Source organism: Mixophyes fleayi, chromosome 7 (genome assembly GCF_038048845.1).
Source record: "Mixophyes fleayi isolate aMixFle1 chromosome 7, aMixFle1.hap1, whole genome shotgun sequence".
NCBI classification, from domain to species: Eukaryota; Metazoa; Chordata; class Amphibia; order Anura; family Limnodynastidae; genus Mixophyes; species Mixophyes fleayi.
This window is the reverse complement of record NC_134408.1, coordinates 134,001,299-134,024,190: the sequence shown is the minus strand read 5'-3', so window position 1 is coordinate 134,024,190 and position 22,892 is coordinate 134,001,299. Positions and strand designations below refer to the sequence as shown.

The 22,892-nt window shown below is 39.5% G+C and overlaps 1 protein-coding gene across 1 annotated transcript in view; it reads right to left on the bottom strand.

The window, feature by feature from the left end:
- Positions 1-22,892, bottom strand: part of ACVR1C (activin A receptor type 1C) — a 96,284-nt gene that overhangs the window by 13,773 nt on the left and 59,619 nt on the right. The window contains exons 10-11 of the mRNA XM_075180842.1: positions 5,609-5,819; positions 2,549-2,604 (exon numbers count right to left, since the gene is read on the bottom strand). Coding sequence (XP_075036943.1) covers positions 2,549-2,604; positions 5,609-5,819 — 267 coding nt within the window. The remainder of the gene's footprint in view (positions 1-2,548; positions 2,605-5,608; positions 5,820-22,892) is intronic.

Genomic DNA, 22,892 nt, shown 5'->3' with positions numbered 1-22,892 from the left:
AGTGTTCATGAAATATTTACTTGCTTACTAGTTTTGCAAATGTATTAAAAGACATCACAAGTTGATTAGTATCTGATGCCAGCAAGTCAGGAAAGACAGATGAGTAAAGCCGTGGAGCCATGTACTATACCAAATTGATATCTGTCAGTAAAAGAATGTACAAGCATGGGATGTATCATCTCAAAGTCTAGGGGCTTTCCCAGATAAGGGGTTTTTGTGTATATTATGAGTACCATATCTAAAATATAGTACATTACACTTAAAAATTACCTCTGTCTTTTCCCACACTGGATGTGTATTACTGAGATGAATGACATAACATGGGATGATTATACTATAGCTAAGTATGGCCACAACTCTCTGTATCATCATTTTGCAGCAGGATGTGGTGTTAGGGGGGAGGGGCTTCTCTAACTAAACACCAGACAATGACTGACAGCTAGCTAGACTTGCTTTACAGAAATGGACAGTGTGGATTGGCTGATTCCTACACAGGAGGCAGGACCAGTGATGTCACAGCAACTCAAATACCTGCAGAATAAGCTTTTTGTTCACCATAATATCCCATCAGAACACTGTCCTATCGGAAAACACTGTCCTAAGTATATGCTTCAGCTATCTGTACTGAAGTGGGGGAGTTAATTCTTTACAATTAACAGAGCTGCAGAGGAACACAAGATAATGTATTTTATATTCATGATTTATATCTGAAAGGTTCACTCGTTTAGTGGACCTTTGATCCGATCAATTAAAATGGCCTTGGCAGGACAAATATGGAACATCACAGAGAGCAACTAGGAGGCCTCAGGATTTTACAGGGAACTTCAGAATGATGTTGAAGAGGTCACCAGATGGCGCTCATTCTCTGTATAGGTGGCTCAGTGGTTAGCACTTCTGCCTTACAGCTCTGGGGTCATGAGTTTGATTCCAAGCCTTGGCCTTATCTGTGTGGAGTTTGTATGTTCTGCCCACGTTTGCATTGGTTACCTCTGGGTGCTCCAGTTTCCTCCTATTGTCAAAAAACATACTGGTAGGTTAATTGGATGCCATTAAATTGACCTTAGTCTCTCTCGGTCTGTGTGTATGTATGTAAGAGGATTTAGATTGTAAGCTCCAATGGGGCAGGGACTGATGTGAGTGAGTTCTCTGTACAGCGCTGCGTAATTAGTGGCGCTATGTAAAATAAGTAGATGATGATGATGATGAAAGGTAGTGTGACACCATGTCAGGACACCTGGTGGACTCTGTTTTGCATCTATGGTGAGCGTGGTAAGTAAACATTAGGTTCTAGACGTTTTCTTCATTTGTTTACACAAAATGGTTGAGAATGTAGACGTGGGGTCATTGTTTCCTTGTTTCTGGAAGCAGGTCACAAATGAAAAACTTGGACACAAATGATGTCCAGAAGTGGACTTGGGCCATAGAATCCACCTCCTACATCCTTTTAAGTTCTAAACATAGTAAAACCTGTATCAGAACCTATTTATCCATTTATCCTGTTAATTTGGATGCAGTAAATAGAAATTGTGACTTAAGGATTTTGATGCGGATCTACAGTTGTGCACAAGTCCATTTGTGCATCCTAATTCCTCAGTGAGAATATAATATATTATAATGCACTGTTAATACAATAAGATGTAGTACAAGGAATAAATTACTGACAGCACTGATGTCCCACCACAAACAAAACCCACCTATAGGTGTCACCGAAATTTAAAGGTGTTATGTGTGAGATCTTATAAAAAGGTGAAGAAGTTTTATAAGGAATATTAATTGTGGTTATGTAAAGAAGAGAAGCCAGAAGCGGCAGAGTCACGTTATAATAACAGTGACACTAACATGTGGTTTTGTGAACCCCCAATTTTTGTGTGGCAAATGCGGGTCACTGATTATGCTCCCATTGTGAACTGAATCCACCGATAAGAAGCCGTAAATGTTGTCACCTAATATTGTATTCAAATCTGCCAACAGTCCTGATTTTCCAGAGACAATGCCGATTTTTTGGCATGGACTGCCAAAAAGGGGTGTGGTCTTGTCCAAAATTGTTGTGGTTTGGTTTTTTTAAGTTTCGGTAGATCTGAGAAGATCACAGGTGTGGTTTATTTTGTCCCAGATTTTCAGTAAGAATTGGTATTAGGTGTAATGTCTGTACAAGAATTGTGATATTTGAATCCTCTCCAGGTTCAGCTATTAGGTGCTCGGTTTTATAAGACTCACTCTTACTATACCAGAGATGTGATTCAGTTAATAGCTTATTTACAGTCTCAGAGATTAGTTACCTGGGAAATGGCAGCTAAGGTTGAACTACAGAACCCAGCATGCTCTACCAGCAAAAGTAACAATTCCAGTTCTCAGCGGCCTGGAATAACTTGTTCATTTTAGGCTTCTGAAGCTTAAACGATGACTTTTATATGAATGATGCCATCAGAATTCAAAATAAGTAATTAGCAAAGAGTAAATAGATCAGACACTATCAGCTGACATAACAAATCTGCAATTATTCAGCACAATCCTTATATATGAATTATGAAGAGACCACAGCACTAACCTGTTTGGTTCTGATCCAGTAGAGTCAACCAGTGAATTTGATCTTGACTTGACAAGCTGTGAATAACGGGATATTATGTAATATGCACACATCTGTTCAAATTTCACTGACTTAAACAGGCAAAACACTTCTAAGTAACCCCCCCCCCTGCCTCAATGATGCCACTAGTTTCTAGTGACTGGATAGGCTGCATTCTCATGAATTGTGGCTCCGCCCACAAAATGGCTGCTGCCATTATGTGTTGGTGACAAGTCCGCCTAAATCCTTAGTTCTTTTTACATTTAGCAGCTAGATCTCTTTTACAGTAAAATGTTTTAGTTTATAAATCAGTCTTAGGTCCTCATTTCTTGGTAAGTACCTCCAGTCTATGTAACTAATGTTTGTTTCCTCTATAAATGATGTTTGCTACCTCTGTAAATCCTGTGTAGAAAGCATTTTACTAGGATTTTCCACTGTTTGATGTGTTTATGGCTTAGACATGTTCTTATGCAAGTTTTATTCAATATATAGAATCTTATTTTTGAAGTGCATTGAACATGCACTATGATATGTAGCACATCGCCTCCTGCTGGTTGCTTTACAAATTGAATTGTGAAACATCAATAAAGGCTATGAACAAATCTGTACCATGTATAGATGAAGCAGTGTAGATATACTACGCAGCCTGTAGGAGGTCACATTTCCTTCTGTTTTCAAAGAAAACAATTGCAATGGCATGTGACGGATCTGGTATTAGAAGTTCAATGCCAGAGTGGAAAAACAAGCCAAGGTCAGGGCAGGCAGCAGCGGAACATAGTTAAACAAGGACAAGTCAGTAGATGGATATTTAGGCAAAGACTTAGTCAAGGCCAGACATAACCTGCTGAGATCACATTTACTAACCACAACATTCAGGGCAGATATACAGGAAGGGTTTAGTACCCCGGTGCTTCCTCTGATTGGTCACTGATTAGAACCAGTAGTTAGTAATCCCTTGGAATAGTCTCTGAATTGACACAATAACTGTCAGTGGCAGAGGAACTATGTACTGGATCTGCAAGACAAAGTCCAGTTTTAGGAGCCTCTGGTACGTTCAGCTCCTGATGTGTCTCCAGCATGATAGCAAAATAACAATTTCAGACAATAATAATATTTTACAGTTACACATTTGCAATGTCCCCTAACCCATCTTTTTTTATTCTTTCAGCTCTTTGTCAGCTATTTAGTCGTAATTTTATCTCCTGTCAACATGTATTTCCTTGTCACATTAATTATACATTTAGTGCTGTCACTGCCTACACAGTTGGCAATTACATTCATTGTCAATGCATAGTAGATTTTTAAATTGCTTTGTCTGCTTGCTGGTGAAATCATGTCGCCAGGATGTCCCCACATGCCCGTCACATAGCGAAAAGTTATTTCTTTAATCTTTGTGAATTGAAGGAAGTGTTTCCATAAAGCAGCACACATAAGGGATTATTATGTATTACCTGGTCATATATTACATATGTACCATTGTTTCATTTTAGAGGTATATACCACAGGCCTTTTAAATGAGACATTTGATCTACCAAGCAAAAACTTTGGAGTTTGGTAAAACTATTTCAACCATAACCGAATCAGTGATTTCACCATAAAAAAGGTCTGAAGTAGTTTCATGACTTAAATTCACTTCTGGGGCCTGATTCATTAAGGATCTTAATGTAAGAAACTTCTTATTTAAGTCTCCTGGACAAAGCCATGTTACAATGCAAGGGGTGCAAATTAGTATTCTGTTTTGCACATAAGTTAGATACTGGCTGTTTTTTCATGTAGCACACAAATACTTGATAGCTTATTTGTACACTAAAATTTAAAGTTGATATTTGTGTGCTACATGAAAAAACAGGCAGTATTTAACTTATGTCCAAAACAGAAAACTAATTTGCACCCCTTGCATTGTAACATGGTTTTATCCAGGAGACTTAAATAAGAAGCTTCTTAAGTTAAGATCCTTAATGAATCTGGCCCTTGTTTCTTATTATATACAGCCTTTGTAGCTGTATAAAAAGCAGGCACAAAATATCTTCCTTTCCACCTCTGCAACTTCGAAAGCTTGGAAAAATGTTTTGTTTTGGGTTTTTTATTAAATAAAAGAATAATGAACTTATTAATAGTCCTAGTTCTTGTTTTTGCCGGATAGATGATAAAGGTGATAATGTGACTGTGATTACTATTTGTCTACCTATCCTTTTCCTTACCACCCTATTTGTTTGATGGCAATAATAATAATTAGAGATCAAAAATAGCCCATTAACATACTGAATTATTTAACTCATTTTTTTACGGAGAAAAAAAAATGTTACATACATCACTGTTCATATCTGGAATTAAAATCATTTGTAAGAACTGACAAACTGATTAATGTTAGGACTATATGCACCTCTTTTCTAAAAAGATCTGCAAGGGAATATCATAAATATATCTCTCTAAATATATATTTTTGAGATAGGAACTATATGGACACATACCTCAAATATTTTCTTTTATTATTTGCGCTGTGTACAGAAAAGTAAATGTGAAAATATCGTCTATTTTTTGCCTTTGGACAAAGACGTTTTTATGGCACAATAAGACTCATTTACTAACATTGCATTTAGGTGCAACATTTGCACAAACCATAGCAACCAGACATCTGATTTCATTGTTGTTACACTACACCGACAAAAGTTATCGCTGACTTAGTTGATGGGGTACAGTGCAAATTTTGTACCTAAATGCAGCAATAATGAACTAGGGAATGATTTTGCAGAGCAATTGTCATCTTTATTTGCATTATTTATGTTACATTTTTAACATATTTTATAAAGTGAAATCCTATTGCAAAATTCTACATGTCTGAATGAACTCCTGCCTCTGTCTACATATTTGTTTGGCACGATATACAACAACAGTAGTTAGAAATGTTCATTTTTCAGTATAAGCTTTTATTCAGTAAATAAATTGTTAACTAAACTAGGTGAAGCGCCATATTAATAAAATGTTTAGCAAACAAGAGAGCCACAAATAATTAACAAGACAATGGTTAAATAAGCCACTCACCTGCTTTGCCCTTGGTAGCGTTGCTAGTGATCCTGCAAGACTGTGGATTCTCTTACCATCCAAACCATTTCTGCCCAATGTTTTGGAACAAGCTCCAAAATTTCTAAGGACCAGGCTCTCCAGCTGGTGGGCATCGCCGTCCTGCATGCTGTGCCTGATTGTAGACATTTTGATTGTCTCTAAACTCATTTCTTTCACAGATAAGACATGTCTGCTGAAAAGAAAAAAATCTGCATTGCCTGCTGTAAATGGGAGCGGAAATATAGTGTTTGTGGTTTCCTATGTAATACACTTAAACCTTTACTGATACCAGGGAAACGTTGTGTGTGTATATTAACCCTTGTGCAACACAATCTGCCCAGACAACACATTATGGCTGGGTCTGTGAGCATTCTGTAGCTGTACAGGGTCCATCCAAGGAAGTTTGTATCCCTTAAAAATATACCTGTATTTAATCTGGTTCAGCTGCACAGCACCACTTCTCTCTGTGTAGAAATGAGCAAGCCGCAGTTGTACTAGTAACAGAGTATAACCCGATTCTGGAAATTAAGAATTTATGGGGTGAAACAAATAATTCTTTTTTTTTTTTTTTCCTGGTTGCTTAATGTGAAAATATGCGCAATATATACATATTTATCTTTTGATGGGTAGCTGGATCAGGTCAATCTTGCACAGAGGTTTTAAGAGGTTACTTGATTAACAATATGCTAATTATCGATTCAAAAAATACAATGGATGGGACTAGGGGCTTGGTAACTGATGGCTCTGACAGCTTAAACTTGGAAATCTCACTTGACCTGAGTTCCTGAGTCGGTTTTGAATACCATTGCTTACCACAGAACGAACTTCTTAATAAATGTTACTTACCTTCCTCTTACCTCTTTATCTCTCTCTGTCTCTCTCTCTCTCTCTCTCTCTCTGTATATATATATATATATATATATATATATATATATATACAGTTGGGGAAGTAAACAAGAATATGGTAGTATGCCATTTCCACTTTGACCACTACATCTATCTATCTATCTATCTATCTATCTATCTATCTATCTATATAGGAAAAGAGATGGGGGCTCTATAGTGCAAATTAAACATATGTATTCAACAGTTAACCAGCTTCAGTAAATTGATTCATACCAGATTAAATATAAATGCACTTTGGGTTAGCACAATGGATGAGGACCCACCAGTAAAGTTCATAAAGCCAAGCCGCACACCAACGCATTTCGCCTTAAGAGGACTCATGAAGTCATGATGATATAGGTTACAGCTGTCATTGAAAACAGATTAGTATATGTCATGCCACGGTTGTACAAATTCAGGCCTGATAATCTTCCTCTGACTCTCCCCCCCCCCCAGCACTTGATCAAAGGTCAAATCTACCAGAGGAATCAGAAGAAATTTGAAATAAAAGTGTTTTAACACCTCGCTACTGTCTTGTGTCTAGAGAAGCAGCAGATCAAACAGTGATACGAGGCAGGGGGAGGGGGGGGGGGGGGGGCTTAAACTTCAAAACTCTTTCCATTGTCAGAATTGACCTGTGACTATATGAAAGAAAGTGAAGGCCCAGACCACAGATTTTAGTGATTCTGCTTGCTGGAGCGGGGGGTGTTTCTTTAAAGTTTTAGTTACTTAGAGTTGTTGTACACTCACTCCTTAGTAAATACTGAGCCCTGTAAAAGCTAAGTGATCGAACTTTTGAAAACTGCGATATTCAATGCCTCCTGATTGTCTACACCCAAAACAATCCTTTCCTTTATAAAAATTTATTCGGCTGATCCCTGTAAAAATGAATGATTCTCCGTGTAGTGAGCTCTTCCCCTGGCTGGTGCGGTGCACTGCCGGCTAGTGCCCGTTCGATAGACTTTCTATGGCTTCCTGTAGTTTGGATCGCACCAGCCGGGGGCAGAACTCACTACACGGAGTCCCTGGATGTTTGGAGTGATCCTTCGCTACCGAAACCACTACTAGAGACTATATTATGAGCATCATCACTTATGTGAGTACTTTTGATTTTTGTTTTTTGTGCATGCACACATCAGACTTTATTTTTGGACTATACTTTGTGTTTGGCCTTTCCACACACCACCAATGAGTGGGAGTGCGGATTGGGATTAACCCTAGAAGTCTAACCTGGACCATTGGATATAGACTTTTAGGTATTGAGCTATTGATTTATTTTTACCTAACAGAAGGCACCATTTTGATGTGACCATGCTCTATATATTATTCATCGTAATACCTCATTCTTTGATACACTAAATATTTTTTTATATATTACTGCTCAATTGAAATGGTTTCTATGAAAGGGGTTTGTTTTGAACAACATCAAATAGTGAGTTTTTCAGACCTAAATTAGGTTTATACCATAAAATAAGTTTCCAGTTGTAACATGCAATACATTTGCGCCGTGGGACAAGGATTGTTTTTGAGTTGTGCTTATAGATATACAAACAGGTCTTTTTACTTTACTTGAAAAAGAAATAAAGTTAATTTCCATAGTCCACTTCAACAGTTGATATGTAAATATAATATAGTGACATTGTTACATTTCTTATTCACATTGATAATACATTTCCCTGTAATTATCAGCAGCAAAATCAAAGATGTCATGTTGTAACCATTTCAGTTACCGTAGTTTTCTGGGGATATGAAGGTCAAATTGGCAAAAAAGTGTCTAGCACCCTATATGTCCTGCTTTTCCCCTATATACTCTTCTTACTATATACCCTCAATACACAGGGGTCATCCAATCAGATACTAGCTCATGTACTCAGCCACGCCCCTGGATGAAACATCTTATCTAGGGCTGCACCTGCCTTTGTAAGGTGACATCCTGTTTGAAGCTGCCATGCGTATGTACAGTACAGAGTGTATTCTGGGGGGAATCAGAGAAGAGGGCAGGTGCATTGGATGCTGCTTGATGTTAAGTTACAGGGGCAAACGCAGGATTTGTAGAGGGGTTTCCATGTCACGCCGCCAGTGGGCGTGGCCAGCATGCTTCAGGGCGTGGCTATAATTTTAGACAGTGCATGGCTGCTCTCCAACTCTTTCTACCCCCATCATATACACGGGCAATGCTGCGTGCACTACTGTTAGGGGCACACAGCTCTCCCTTTTCGAGCAGAGCTGTGTGAAGCTGGACATACCTCCCAACTGTCCCTACAGTCAGGACAAAGTCCTGACTGAATGTGTCAGAACAGTTGACAGACTGTCCAGCTCTCTGCTACCTGTTCTTGCTGCTTTCAATGCTTGTTGGGGAGAGATGGCTGTGAACAGTGCAGACAGAAACGATCTGCACATAAGCTGCAAAGTGGCTGGTCCCAGGGCAGGGTCCAGCCACCTTAAACATACAGTACCCCCCCCCGGTTTGCCTATGAGTTAAGGGAAGGGGGTTATAACAATTCTGGTGCATAAGATGCACAGGGGTGTCTTATGGTAACAACAATATGGTAGTGGTTTCTGTCTCATTGACAGTATGTTTATGGGAGTTAGTGTAAGAGATGAGAGAAGTAGATACTCAGCTGTTGCCTCAGGCATCAAAGTTACCGGACTCCGGATGTCATTCTTGTTTAATAAATATCAAATGACTACTATGGCTGCATAAACTGCCTGAGATGTCTTCTACATTATCATAAGCCACAATATTGTACCTAAACCTGCTTGTTCTACACATTTTCATCTTACCAGAATCAGAGTTTCAATAATGAAATGAGGTCATTTCCTAGATTAAGATGAAGCTTTTTTTTTCTAGTTAATGCTAAATCCTTTTTATGATTAGGGGACCGAAAAACCCCGTCTCATCAGCCTGTGTTGTTGAGTCATTATTGGTAAAATATAGGTAGTTATTCCAAGAACTCAGTCTTATTTTTATAACTGAAGTGCCCAGATGATTAGGGGACCTGAATGATAGACACAGGAAACAGGGGTTAGAGTTTATCCTGGTAACACAATTTGTGGGGAGCAAATGATTGAACCAGAGACAGATGAACACAAATGAACAAGTGAATTGTGTGTCTGAAATGTACAATAGAGGTGTTTCCACAGAAAACTCCACCACCGGCATTGTATTCAAGTGATGCTGATGGAATTTCTGTTTTGCAGTGATTATGTCATATCTACATATCGCTTCTAGAAATCACATAAGTTTACTAAGCTGCAATTTCAGCTTCTACGAAGGAAATGTGGAAGTGTTGCTCATAGCAACCAATCAGATTCTAGCTACCATTTATCTAGTACATTCTAGAAAATGATAGCTAGAACCTGATTGGGTCCTTTTAAGAACATTTGATAAAGCTCCCCCTAAAACACTTTGGACCTTTTTCACATCTTTTGAGACAGGGTCAAGCAAATAAAATGTATTGAACATTAAGTAATAAAATGAGCAAGTTTTAATGTATTTATTTTGATTCACTGAGAGGTAGATTTCACATGTATGCTCCAATATGACATCTCAGACATCCTGCCCACTTCTTAGTGAAATAGGCGGGGCAGTGGCCTCAATAACACGATTTGCTGCAGGGGACAGGGCCTAAAGGGCCCAATTTTAGAAACCACGTCCCCTTGCACTTTTCACATACTTGTCTTAAAGTAGGCAAGTATGCTGTAAGTCTATGTACTACATGATACCTGTTGCAGCCTCATGAAGTCACGGGGCAGGCAGGCAGTTACAATGAAATAGAGGATGTCACAATTGCACATCACTGCTGTCCACCTCCCAAGTTATAGAACCACAAAATCTGGGCCAAAATAAGCCCCACCCTGTTCCTACCAAACTCCGCCCACAAATGGACAACTTTGGGTAAAGCCACCTACTTTTTGCTACGTACCCCCTATTTTGCAGCCTGTAAATCAGGTTGTCCTGCCAAAATCTGGGCGGTTGTGAGGTGTACAGGCTGTTCTGTGGCTCCCGCAGTCACAAGGAGAGTCCAAGAAGGGCCTTGGTTCTGCTCTTGCTCCTATTGTTGCTCCTCTCCATAGGCTAAGGTGCCGAACTAAGTCCTCGTCTCCAAACCCATGTTGTGTGCCCATAATTTTAGCAGTCTGTATGAACTAACAGCCAGAAATATATCCTCTGTTACATGAATTGCAGGTCATTTTCAGTTATTTTGTTATTAAATGATGTGCTCCTGCCTTCTTACAGACATATAACTGCTCTTAAATATTATTAAATTATTATTATTATTATTATTATTATTATTATTATTATTATTATTCATTCCTCTATATAGCACCAACATTCTATAGAACTGTGTAATCAATATAACTTTATTCAATGACATCACTCACTGTCCCAGTTCTGCTTACAATTAATCTCCCTACCACAGGCACACAAACAGTATACAGCCAGTTTAGTCAGAAGCCAATTAACCTCCCAGTGTGTGTGAGCTCCCAGGGGAAAACCCACAAGGATCACAGAGAGAAACTGGGTCGGAATTAAAATCTATTATGAAATGTAAAATAAAACAAACTGGTGCAAGCACCAGTGTCTCCTACGGATGCGACTCATCTCTCGGCTTTTGAAACTAGCAATTTCTTGATGATGTTTCAGGGGTTAAAAAAAGTTTGATAAATTCTTCAGTCTGACTGTCTGTGTTAAAATCTCCGCTCTAAAGTACATCTCTGGGGCGCCACAATTTACAGCGCGTGCTCTCCTAACACCTAATATTAATGATTGACTTCAAATGCCAAAATTGTTGGGAAATTGGCCCATAAAGGAAGTGCGAGATGGTCTCTTTGTGCTGAAATATTGGAGGCTTTCATCCACCATTACGTTTGATAAATCTTACCATCTCAGACATAAATTCAACACTAATTATTAGTCTCTAGTTCCCTCCCCTGCCGGCTCATCTTATTCATCGACCCCTTTCATTATACAATCTTCTGGATGAACGGTTTGATCTCTCCCAGGGTATACTATGTCTGGTGCATTATGAATCTCCTCTTCTTCTTTCTTTTTGTTCCACTTTCAACTTATGTTGCTTTTATATATTTCCAATTACAATTTATTACTTATGAGCTGACAGTTTTTAGTGATGCATGCTAATGTTTCTTTCAACAAAATTGTGTTATATATAATGTATACTAAAACGGAACTATCATTTCATATAAAACTATATTGATGCCTTTAAATCATCTAAAAAAAAAAGGATTTATCTACTTGACTGTAAGTTAAACTTGCATTCAATCCCCACAAGCCACAATAACAGCAGCCATTTATTTTTTTATGCATGTAACACTAGGGTGTGAGTGCCTATTGTAATCATCTTCAAGCTCAATGAGTGTGTATAACTACTTAGGAACAACTGCAGGTGTAGACATTAAAGTATGTAATGTACTGGTTTCATACACTTTCCATCAGTAGTATATATATATATATATATATCAGTCCTGTCCACTTTGTCACTTTGTCACACAACATATACTAACAAAAAAAGTAAAAAAGAATATCAACAATTATACAAGAAGTCCCAATTAAGATAAAATAAAATAGGCCCATCATTGTATAGCTCAATGGTTCAAACCTCCATCACGTCCTATAAACTATATGTAAAAAATAACAAAGATGTATTTTGCTTGTAATTGAAATTATGATACCTTTGTTACACTGGTATGTATGGTTTAATAAAAAAAAAACAATGTGATACAATGATGGAATTGGCCTGGGTCTATTTGGCATTTCCACAAATTCAGCCCTGAATGGAACGTTAATTCCTATTGAATAGACATAACGTTTATATATTTTGAAAAGAAGAAAGTTTTTTCGATAGCTTCTTCTTGAGTAAAACAAGATTTCACCAAATTCCGAGTTACGCTGTTCTCAATCTCTTGGGAAGTTTAGATCAGCCAAGCCCCTGATCAGCCAACCCATGTCAAACCCCCCTTCTGCTGTGGAGATCGAGTCCATCCTACCAAAATTGGGCCTAATGCTAAAATTCCTACCTAATGCTTGTATCTTGCTACAGTTTCCCTTTAATGTAAGCTCTGCCCTTAATTTGCTTTGTATTGATATTTAGCATGTGAAAAATGCATTGAAGTGTGCTACATATTCACACTTTATTGAAGAGAAACCACAGTTTCTCTAGAAAACCCTTCTCTGAACATTACTACTGAGAATGATCAACACAAGCTTAGCCCCATAGCAGGAAGTGAAGATTCTTCTTCTTCTCTTCAGATATCTAGCAGAGCAGAACTATTAATCTGGTGCATTGAAAGCCGTGGTACACAACCGTTAGTCGGCTTATTCAATCACATGTTGCACAAACCCATATCAACAAATCAGATGTCATCAACATTTCATCAACATCATCAACATTTATTTATATAGCGCCAGCAAATTCCGTAGCGCTATACAATTGGGAACAAACATTAATAAAACAATACTGGGTAGTACATACAGACAGAGAGGTAAGAGTACCCTGCTCGAAAGCTTACAATCTATGGGACAATGGGAGTTAGAAACACAAGGGCATGTGCTACATCATATTGCACAATGGACCAGCTAGAACGCAAAGGTAAAAGTACTGAGTGGGGTGTGTGTGTTGCAATGTTGGTCAGAGGGTTGTTGTCTTGTGTTAGCAGTGTAGAGGGTGGTAATAGGGTAACCTAGGGAGATTAAGAGGGTGGTTGAGGAATATCATAACCTTGTCTGAAGAGGTGGGTTTTCAGAGAACGCTTGAAGGTTTGAAGACTAGAGTAAAGTCTTACTGTGCGTTGGAGGGAATTCCACAAAGTGGGTGCAGCCCGGAAAAAGTCCTGTAACCGAGAATGGGAGGATGTGATGAAAGTGGAAGAGAGACGCAGATCTTGTGCAGAACGGAGGTGTCGAGTAGGGAGATATTTCGAGACAAGTGAGGAAATGTATGTCGGTGCAATTTTGTTGATGGCCTTTTATGTTAGTAGAAGAATTAACACATGTTTGTTAAAGTGCACTAGGAGAATGTTAGAATATGATTGGTTAGTATAAGTCACTACATATTTATGCTCATGGACCTATGTTATTAAATAAGCCCCGTTTACTTTACGTACACATTTGTGACTGGCGATGCACATAACTAATATCTAAGGAAGAGCTTGTCTATCCAGTGGATATTTTACAGATATATTCATATAAAAAATATTTAGAGCAGAGCTGGTCGTGCTGGATAAAACATGGTATCACAAAAAGCAGCACTTTATCATGTGTTATTCACATTTGGACACTAGTGGCATTGTTCCGTTATAGTTTATGGATTATATATTTATTATATTATTATATTATATATTTAATTTGCCTTTTAAATTTGACAAAAAGCTTCAAATTCCAAGCAAATATAGAGACAAATTTTGATGCCTGTATATGTTGCTGCATGTCTATGTAAGAAGTGGAAAATAATTCCTACTTGCCTATTAGGCTACTTATACAGACAAACGAAGAGATTGATGGGTAACAGGTGTCATCAGCCAATCATGAAGCTTAGAATAAGACTGAACTTAACCAGCCAAGTCCACATCACATGACCTCCTTTACCATGCAGCGCCAGCAGCAGTATACACACCTTGGGCTTCCTCCACAGGAAAGACCTTCATTAAACCAAGGTAAGGAATATTTTTGTGGAGTCTGAGTTAAATGGAGTATTTGAAGGGTTAATGGGGGGGGGGGGGGTGCCTATGGGGTGTCTCAGTTCAAACTGGAGGTATAAGAGGCATTTTGTGGTAAATGAGGTTCTAAAGGACATGTTTTGGGTTAGAAGGCACTGTGGGGGGGGGTCTGAGGGGTGTTTTGGGACGGAGGAGTTTGAGTGGCATGTGGGGAAATCTTAAGGGTATTTTGTTGATGAAATGTATTGTTCTAACTTATTACTGAAATGAGGGTAATGTGCGGCCCTTTTGAAGTTTAGAGGACCATACATGCTTCCTCGAGGTGTATCAGGCGAACCATGACTGGGCTAGGATTGGTTAGTGGCAGTGGCACGTGGCAGCCGTTGAAATTGAATGCTCTTTCTGGCTTTGGCACGGTATGCGTTTGTAAGCACCGTTTAGAGGACTGAAGCCCGTGGTTCAGAGGAGTGGAAGTACCACCCTTTGGTTGTCATTGACTGTTAGCGGTGTCATCTGTATATTTAGAAAACCTCTTTCCAATCCCAGGGAGCTGCCGCTGTACATCCATCATGTTCTTAATAATCAAGTACAACTAAAGTCTGAGGGGTATATTTACTAAACTGTGGGTTTAAAAAACTGGAGATGTTGCCTATATCAACCAATCAGATTCTATCTGTCATTTTGTAGAATGCACTAAATAAATGACCGCTAGAATCTGATTGGTTGCTATAGGCAAAATCTCCACTTTTTCAGACCCGCAGTTTAGTAAATATACCCCTGAATCTAGTCCAAGTTCAAACAGATCTGTATAGCCTGGACCTTGCCTACTAGTAAAAAGTTTATTTAAGGTCTCATAGTTGATCACTACTTTTTGTTAGATGTAGATGTGTTTATCTGGTCAACTGAAAATAAAGTCAGACAAACTGAAAATAAAGACAGACAAATTGAATGTAAAAATGAAAATTGTACAAAGAAATTAATAATAATAATAATAATAATATATATATATATATATATATATATATATATATATATATATATATATATATATATTATACACTACAGATGCTGCTAAAACATGCATGACTGTCTTTTTGTCTGTGAACACAGGAAACTTTTTGTTCTCAGTTGTCGCACCCACAACTTCAGGGTAGGTGCAAAAATTTTGAAGCCTGTTTTTCAAGAAGATGGCTCTGTGAATTAGTTGTGGGTAAAACCACATAAGTAGCAAGCTGTCGTTATATTTTCTTTTAACAGAAAAGCTGAAACCCCACATACACATTTTTTGTTGCTGTGTTTTGTACCTGTTTAACATGAAGCTGAATAATTGTTTTAGAATGTCCACATATCATTCGCTCTTCTCTGTGCACAGTTTCTGTTTCAAAGACTGATATGCCTACCTCTACGAGGCAAAGTCTTTCAGCTGGAAAGCATTTACATCTCAGTACTCAAGCCCATTACCGAGGAAAGAGCCACCTGATCTTAAAGTCAGAGCCCTCCCTCCATGTACATGATGGCAGAGGAAGGGGTGAGGGTTGTGCTGTGAACGAGCATGCTGAGAAGAGGGGTATCATGTGACTGTGGTTGCCATAGTAGTAACATGGCACTTACCAATCTGTCAACCATTAATTGCAGCTTGGGAAAAAAATGTAAAGAAAAAAGAACATAACGTCTCCACTTGAAACCAGTGAGTCATTTATGTTAGAAAAACACATTTTTTCCATAGGATTGCAGTTTTCATGTCTTATTTATTACTGGAGAGTATAAACGGAGTACACTTTATAGGTCACTACACACTAGTGTAGTGTATTATTTGGCAGAAATAACCGATAATACTGCTCACACTAGCAGTATTCCTATATGTATATCAGGAATGGGGCTGGTCACCTTCACAATGCTGTTCCTGCCTATATATCTTGTCTCCATTTATTTCCGCAACTGTATGTTCTATACACCTGTTATCCTCCTTTGTTACCTCAAAAATGTTCCCACATCCAAGACTTCCTCCATTCATTACCCATACATACAGCGTTTTTTCAATCGGTTTAGGAGATCATTGAAATTTTGTAGTAGCAAAGAGGTTTATGAGAATACCCAGGCACTGTGCCATATGTTTCATTAATCCCACACCTTCATTATTCTACTTAACTTAGTCCCATTCTGTCTGTGGTCCTCAAACATTCAACATCTGAATCCAAAAGCACTAGGGTTGGCATGCCGAAGGTCAAATTTGGATTTGGATGTGCAGATGGAGATTATGGTTAGACAGCTGGAGGGAGCTTAGGGCTATGGTTTGGCTGCAGGGCGGATGTTAGGGTTTGGATCTGGGGAAACATTAGGGTCATTGACTTTACCTTACAAGTTTCAACAGTGACAGAGGTCACATTCAAACAAGTGAGTAACATGCAAATATGATAGGCAAGATCAATGTTCTTTTAGGACTTCATGGTACGTCTAAAGTTAAGTTCAAATTTACATTTTAGGCTAATGACAGTGCTATGTAAGAGTGGGGCTTAAGACTATTAGGTTAGTATGAGAGAACTCACATGAAAAATAACCTTTAGAAAAAGGTGTCTTCTTAGGACTCAGTTAGTAATATGGACTTGTCAGATTCATATGCCTTCTCATTTCAAAGCCTGGGATATTCAAATGTTTCTATGTGGGGGAAATTAATCCCAATAAAACTGCACTACTGCTATATTCTGGCGCTTTTGTTCCGTTATTCTCACATCTGACAATCGGGGGAGGGACTAGCAGTCATGGGTGATGGGGAGGACCAATCACAAGCCACAATCAATATATTGCTCTTCTGATTATTCCCCCCACTCACAGACCCGCAGTAATATAGGCTGCATGTACAAGCCCCTTGAGCTGTAAGTGGCAGTGGACAGGGCCATCTTTTCCATTGGGCACGATGGGCAGCTGCCCGGGGGCCCCACGGGCAAGGGGGCCCCATAGGCACGGCTCTTAATGAGAATAAATAATCCTGCAAAAGAAAAAAACCTGCAAAAAAAACCTTCAAGGGTCACTGAGCAAGTACATCTATCTATCTATATCTCTATATATCTATATCTGTATCTGTATACATCAATATATCTATATCTATATCTAGGAGCCCCGGTGCACTGCTTTGCACGGGGGCCCATAATGTTGTTAAGATGGCCCTGGCAGTGGAGCTTTAAAGAAGTTCTCGGCACATACTTGTTGCCATTGTTTGTGTTCCACCTGTACATGCATTAAAAGTATTACATACAATTATGTGGAATTCTAGAAAAACAACATATACATTATAAATACAGTTTTCATTTTTTTTATTTAAAATATATATATTTTTATTTCACTGAACACTGATAAGATTTGACTATAGATACCACTTTACAAAACAATACATGTTCATAAAAATAATGCTTGAAAAAAAAAAATACATTAAACAGTCCAGAAACATCTAGAAAAGCCATTGAATACCTTGTAAAACAATATACGCATTTAATAGCTTTGGTTATGCTGTGCATTGCCTACGAATTATGTTGGTATATAGAATGAACATACAATATACATCACAAAACAAAGATACATAATACAGTATAATTAGACCTCATTATAATCGCAGCTAAATCAATGTAAAAACAAAGCTGACAGAACATTTCATGTGGTAGTAGTGTGTTTCATTTGTTTAAGTGATATTGCTTGTGGGGGGACGTTCATAATTCAGGAAAAGGAGGGCAAGAATGGGGTGGGGGCTTATATTTTAAATCTTTTAACATAAAAGTGGAATTATCCTTTCAGCTGTTAGCAGGGCCGCCTTCAGAAATTATGGTGCCCAGTACAGGCCCCACCCTCCCGATGAGCACCACCCCCCTTGATGAGCGCCCCCCCCCCCCCCCCCGCAACACATACTTACCTGGGGGCCCGCTGTTTTGCAGTCCGCTCTCCGCTACTCTGTCTTCATCCTGGCTGTTGTCACCGTGACAGCCAGACACCAGAATGCGAACGCAGGGGTGGAGGAATCATTCATGTGATCTGTCACAGGCAGAGCACATGATCGCAGGGGGAATGATTCCTCCACCCCTGCGATCGCATTCTGGTGCCTGGCTGTCACGGTGACAGCCAGGATGAAGACAGAGTAGCGGAGAGCGGACTGCAAGACAGCGGGCCCCCAGGTAAGTATGTGTTGCACTGTTGTACCGGGCCCCCTGGTGAGCCCGGGCCCGGTTCAACAGTACCCCCTGTACCCCCCTGATGGCGGCCCTGGCTGTTAGTGTCTGCCGGCGAACCAATCATTCATATATTAGCACAGGTAATATGGACAATGAGATCAAGGACAACATACCCCGGAACTCATTTCGTTACTATACAATCATGGTCTATTACTCCAGATTAGATAAAGTTGTCCATGCAATGTATGGTCTTTTGGGTCTAATCAAAGAATAGTCATCAACATCATCATCATCAACATTTATTTATATAGCGCCAGTAAATTCCGTAGTGCTTTACAATTGGGAACAAACAGTAATAAAACAATACTGGGTAATACAGATAGACAGAGAGGTAAGAGAACCCTGCTCGCAAGCTTACAATCTATGGGATAATGGGAGTTTGATACACAATGGTAAGTGCTACATCATATTGCACACTGGACCAGCTAGAATCCAAAGGTAAAAAGTATCGAGTGGGCTGTGTGATCAGTCACACAGCAATGTTGGTCATAGTGTTGTTGTCTTGTGTTAGCTGTGTAGAGGGTGATAATAGGGTAACCTTGGGAGATTAAGATGCTGGTTGAGGGATATCATAAGCTTCAGCGAAACAAAAATAGATCAAGGGCCCCCCAATACCCACAGCAGCTTTGAACAAATCGAATGGAATACCACTAAACCACTAAATCAATTTGAACATACAATGGTTTGTACAATGGCGCTCAGTAACATGTCATACAAGGTGCAAACTAAATGTCAGAAAAACATATAGGAAAATTCCCCATAGACACATATAACATATATAATGAATTGAATCAAAAAAGTTCCATAAAATCTTTAAAACACTCCCGTGTCATATCTCCTGAAAGGATAGGTGTCTGCGATCCCCCTAGGTGTTATGCTTTTCAATAAAGGGTACGTTCTTTCTTCTCTTGTATCCTCTTATATTGATGAATCAAGAACATCTCTACATCATAGATCCAGATGGTCTCCCATCCAAGTATTAACCAGATTGAATTCTGCTTAACTTCCAAGATCAGTCAAGATTCGGCTTATTCAGGGTAATGTGGCTAACTTCAATCAAGGGTATCCTCTTTCTTCTTACTCCCAAATATTCATTCATGGAATAGGAGACAAAAGAGAACAAACGCTGAATCTAACAAAAGAATCAGAAAAAGATCTATTCTTAGGTTGAAACGCGTTGGTATTTGTTTGGTATATATTGAACTGCCTTCTGTTCACCAATACCCTGGAGCCACTGTACAAGCAACATTGGATGTAGAAAATATTGGATTCTTTTATTATATGCGGCTGAAAGGAGAGATTCTGGTAGGAAGATTGGCCGTTAGCAATAGTACCTTGTAAGGGATGTATTTTGTTTTTTAAAGTTTTAAAATATTTTGCAATAAAATTTTTAAAAGGGTAATCCGTCTTGATTTGGCCCTTTGTTCTCTTTTGTCTCCTATTCCATGAATGAATATTTGGGAGTAAGAAGAAAGAGGATACAAGAGAAATAAGAATGTAAAGAGCCTTGAATGAAGTTAGCCACAATACCTTGAATAAGCCTAATCTTGACTGATCTTGGAAGTTAAGCAGGATTCGGTATGGTCAGTACTTGGATGGGGGACCATCTGGATTTATGATGTAGAGATGTGCTTGATTTATCAATATAAGAGGATACAAGAGAAGAAAGAACTTAAAGACCCTTTATTGAAGTTGATTGTCGTCTGTCTGTTGATGTAAGCATAACACCTAGGGGGGATCATCAGACACCTATCCTTTCAGGATATATGACAAGGGAGTATATTAAAGATTTTATGTAACTTATTTGATTCACTTCATTATATATGTTATATGTGTTTATGGGGAATTTTCCTATATGTTTTTCTGACATTTAGTTTGCATCTTATATGACACGTTACTAAGCGCCATTGTACAAACCATTGTATGTTCAAATATCATAAGCTTGTCTGAAGAGGTGGGTTTTCAGAGAACGCTTGAAGGTTTGAAGACTAGAGGAAAGTCTTATTGTGCGAGGGAGTGAATTCCACAAAGTGGGTGTAGCCCGAAAAAAGTCCTGTAACCGGGAATGGGAGGATGTGATGAGAGTGTAAGAGAGACACAGATCTTGTGCAGAATGGAGGTGTCGAGTTGGGAGATATTTTGAGACAAGTGAGGAGATGTATGTTGGTGCAATTTTATTGACGGGCTTGTATGTTAGTAGAAGAATTTTATATTGGATTCATTGAAAAACAGGCAACCAATGTAGAGACTGACAGAGTGGCTCAGCAGAGTAATAACGGTTTGCAAGGAAAATCAATCTAGCCACTGCGTGCAAAATAGATTGTAGGGATTCAAGTCTGATTTTGGGAAGACCAGTAAGGAGGGAATTACCATAGTCGATGCAGGAGATGATGAGTGCATGAATTAAGGTTTTGCAGTGTCTTGTGTGAGATATGTGCGTATTCTAGAAATGTTCTTTAGATGTATGTAACATGATTTAAATAAAGAGTCAATGTGGGGAACAAAGGACATTGTGAGTCAAGGATTACACCTAGGCAGCTAGCATGCGGGGTGGGATTTATGGTCATGTTATCAACAGAAATAGAAATGTCAGGCAGGAAGCTTCTGTTTTTGGGTGGGAATATTATTAATTCAGTTTTTGAAAGACTGAGTTTGAGTTGGCGAGGAGACATCCAAGATAAAATGGCAGAAAGACAGTCGGTAACGCGAGACAACACAGATGGTGAGAGATCAGGAGAGGATAGATAGATTTGTTTATCATCCGCATAGAGATGATATTGCAATCCAAAAGAGCTTATTAGTTTTCCAAGAGAAGTGGTGTAGATAGAGAACAGCAAAGGACCTAGGACTGAGCCTTGTGGTCTCCAACTGATAAAGGAAGTGGAGCAGAAGTGGATCCAGGGAAATTAACACTGAAAGAGCAATTAGATAGGTAGGATGAGAACCAGGATAGGACAGTGCCTTCAATACCTATGGATTGTAGCGTTTGTATGAGGAGAGAGTGGTCAACAGTGGCAGATGCAGCAGAGAGATCCAGGAGAATTAGAAGAGAGTAATGGCCTTCAGTGTTTGCTGTGATCAAACCATTGACAACCTTGGTCAGCGCAGTCTCTGTGGAGTGTTGAGAGCGAAAACCAGACTCAAGGGAATCCAGTAGGTTGCTGGCTGTAAGAAAGTATGTGAGGCGAGTGCAGGCTATTCTCTCGAGAAGCTTGGAGGGGCGTGGGAGCTGAGAGATGGGGCGGTAATTTGAGAGATAGTTTGGGTCAGAATTTTGTTTTTTCAAAATAGGAGTAAGCAATGCATGCTTGAATAGTGATGGATGAGAAGAGAGTAGAAACTTCCTCTTCATTTGTCGGATCAAATAAGGAGAAGGTGTCAGAGGGTGCTACAAAGAAATTAAGCTGACTGCTTGTCGAGGGAGATGGTCTCATTTCAAGTCTGATCTTATTTATTTTGTCCTTGAAATAGGAAGCAAGATCCTGGGCACTGATGGTAGTCGGAGAGTTTGGGGTGGGAGGGTTTAAAAGAGATTTCAATGTGTTAAAAAGGCGTTTGGGGTTAGAAGCCTGAGCATAGATGAGAGATTGGAAGTAGGTTTGTTTTGCAGTGTCCAGAGCATTTCTATAGGAGAGGTAGATACCAGTATATGGGATAAAATCATTAGAGGTACAAGATGTACTCCAGTGACGTTCTACTGTACGAGAAAGTTTTTGTAGAGTTCGTGTTACGGATCTGGAGGTACTTTGAACACTCATGGGTGGCCGAATTGCACAGATCTGGCACTCAGGCTTTGTGTGGAGTGATCAGATTGCACAGTGAATCTACACAATTGCACTCGTCACTTCAGACAGATGGTGAATCTCACCATGACTCATTCATCGGCTCTCCAGATTTAACGTCTTCATGGATAAATTGTAATCTGACTGGTTCATATTTTCATCTGTCAGTGTTGGGCCACAAGAGGTGCAATGCCTGGCCAATTTGGTCACAAATGATCACATCTCTACTTGTTGGGGCAGTTTAGTCACCTAATTCACCAAATTAGCCCAATATTGGCACATAAAAAGTTATATTATATGTATTGGGGCCTGATATAGGCCCAAAAACAATCAGTGTGCATGAGAACGATCCAATCAAAATTGATCTGATCATTTTCAGGCAATAACCAGTAGTCAGGACTGGGATGTTTGTCTGGGATTGGGATGTGTGGGCGGGACTGGGATGTGTGGGTGGGACTGGAATTTATGGCCGGGACAGGGATGTGTGGCCGGGACTGGGACGTGTGGCCGGGTCTGGGACGTGTGGCCGGGTCTGGGACGTGTGGCCGGGGCTGGGACATGTGGCCGGGGCTGGGACGTGTGGGCGGGACAGGGATGTGTGGGCGGGACAGGGAAGTGTGGGCGGGACTGGGATGTGTGGCCAGGACTGGGATGTGTGGTCGGGACTGGGACGTGTGGGCGGGACAGGGAAGTGTGGGCGGG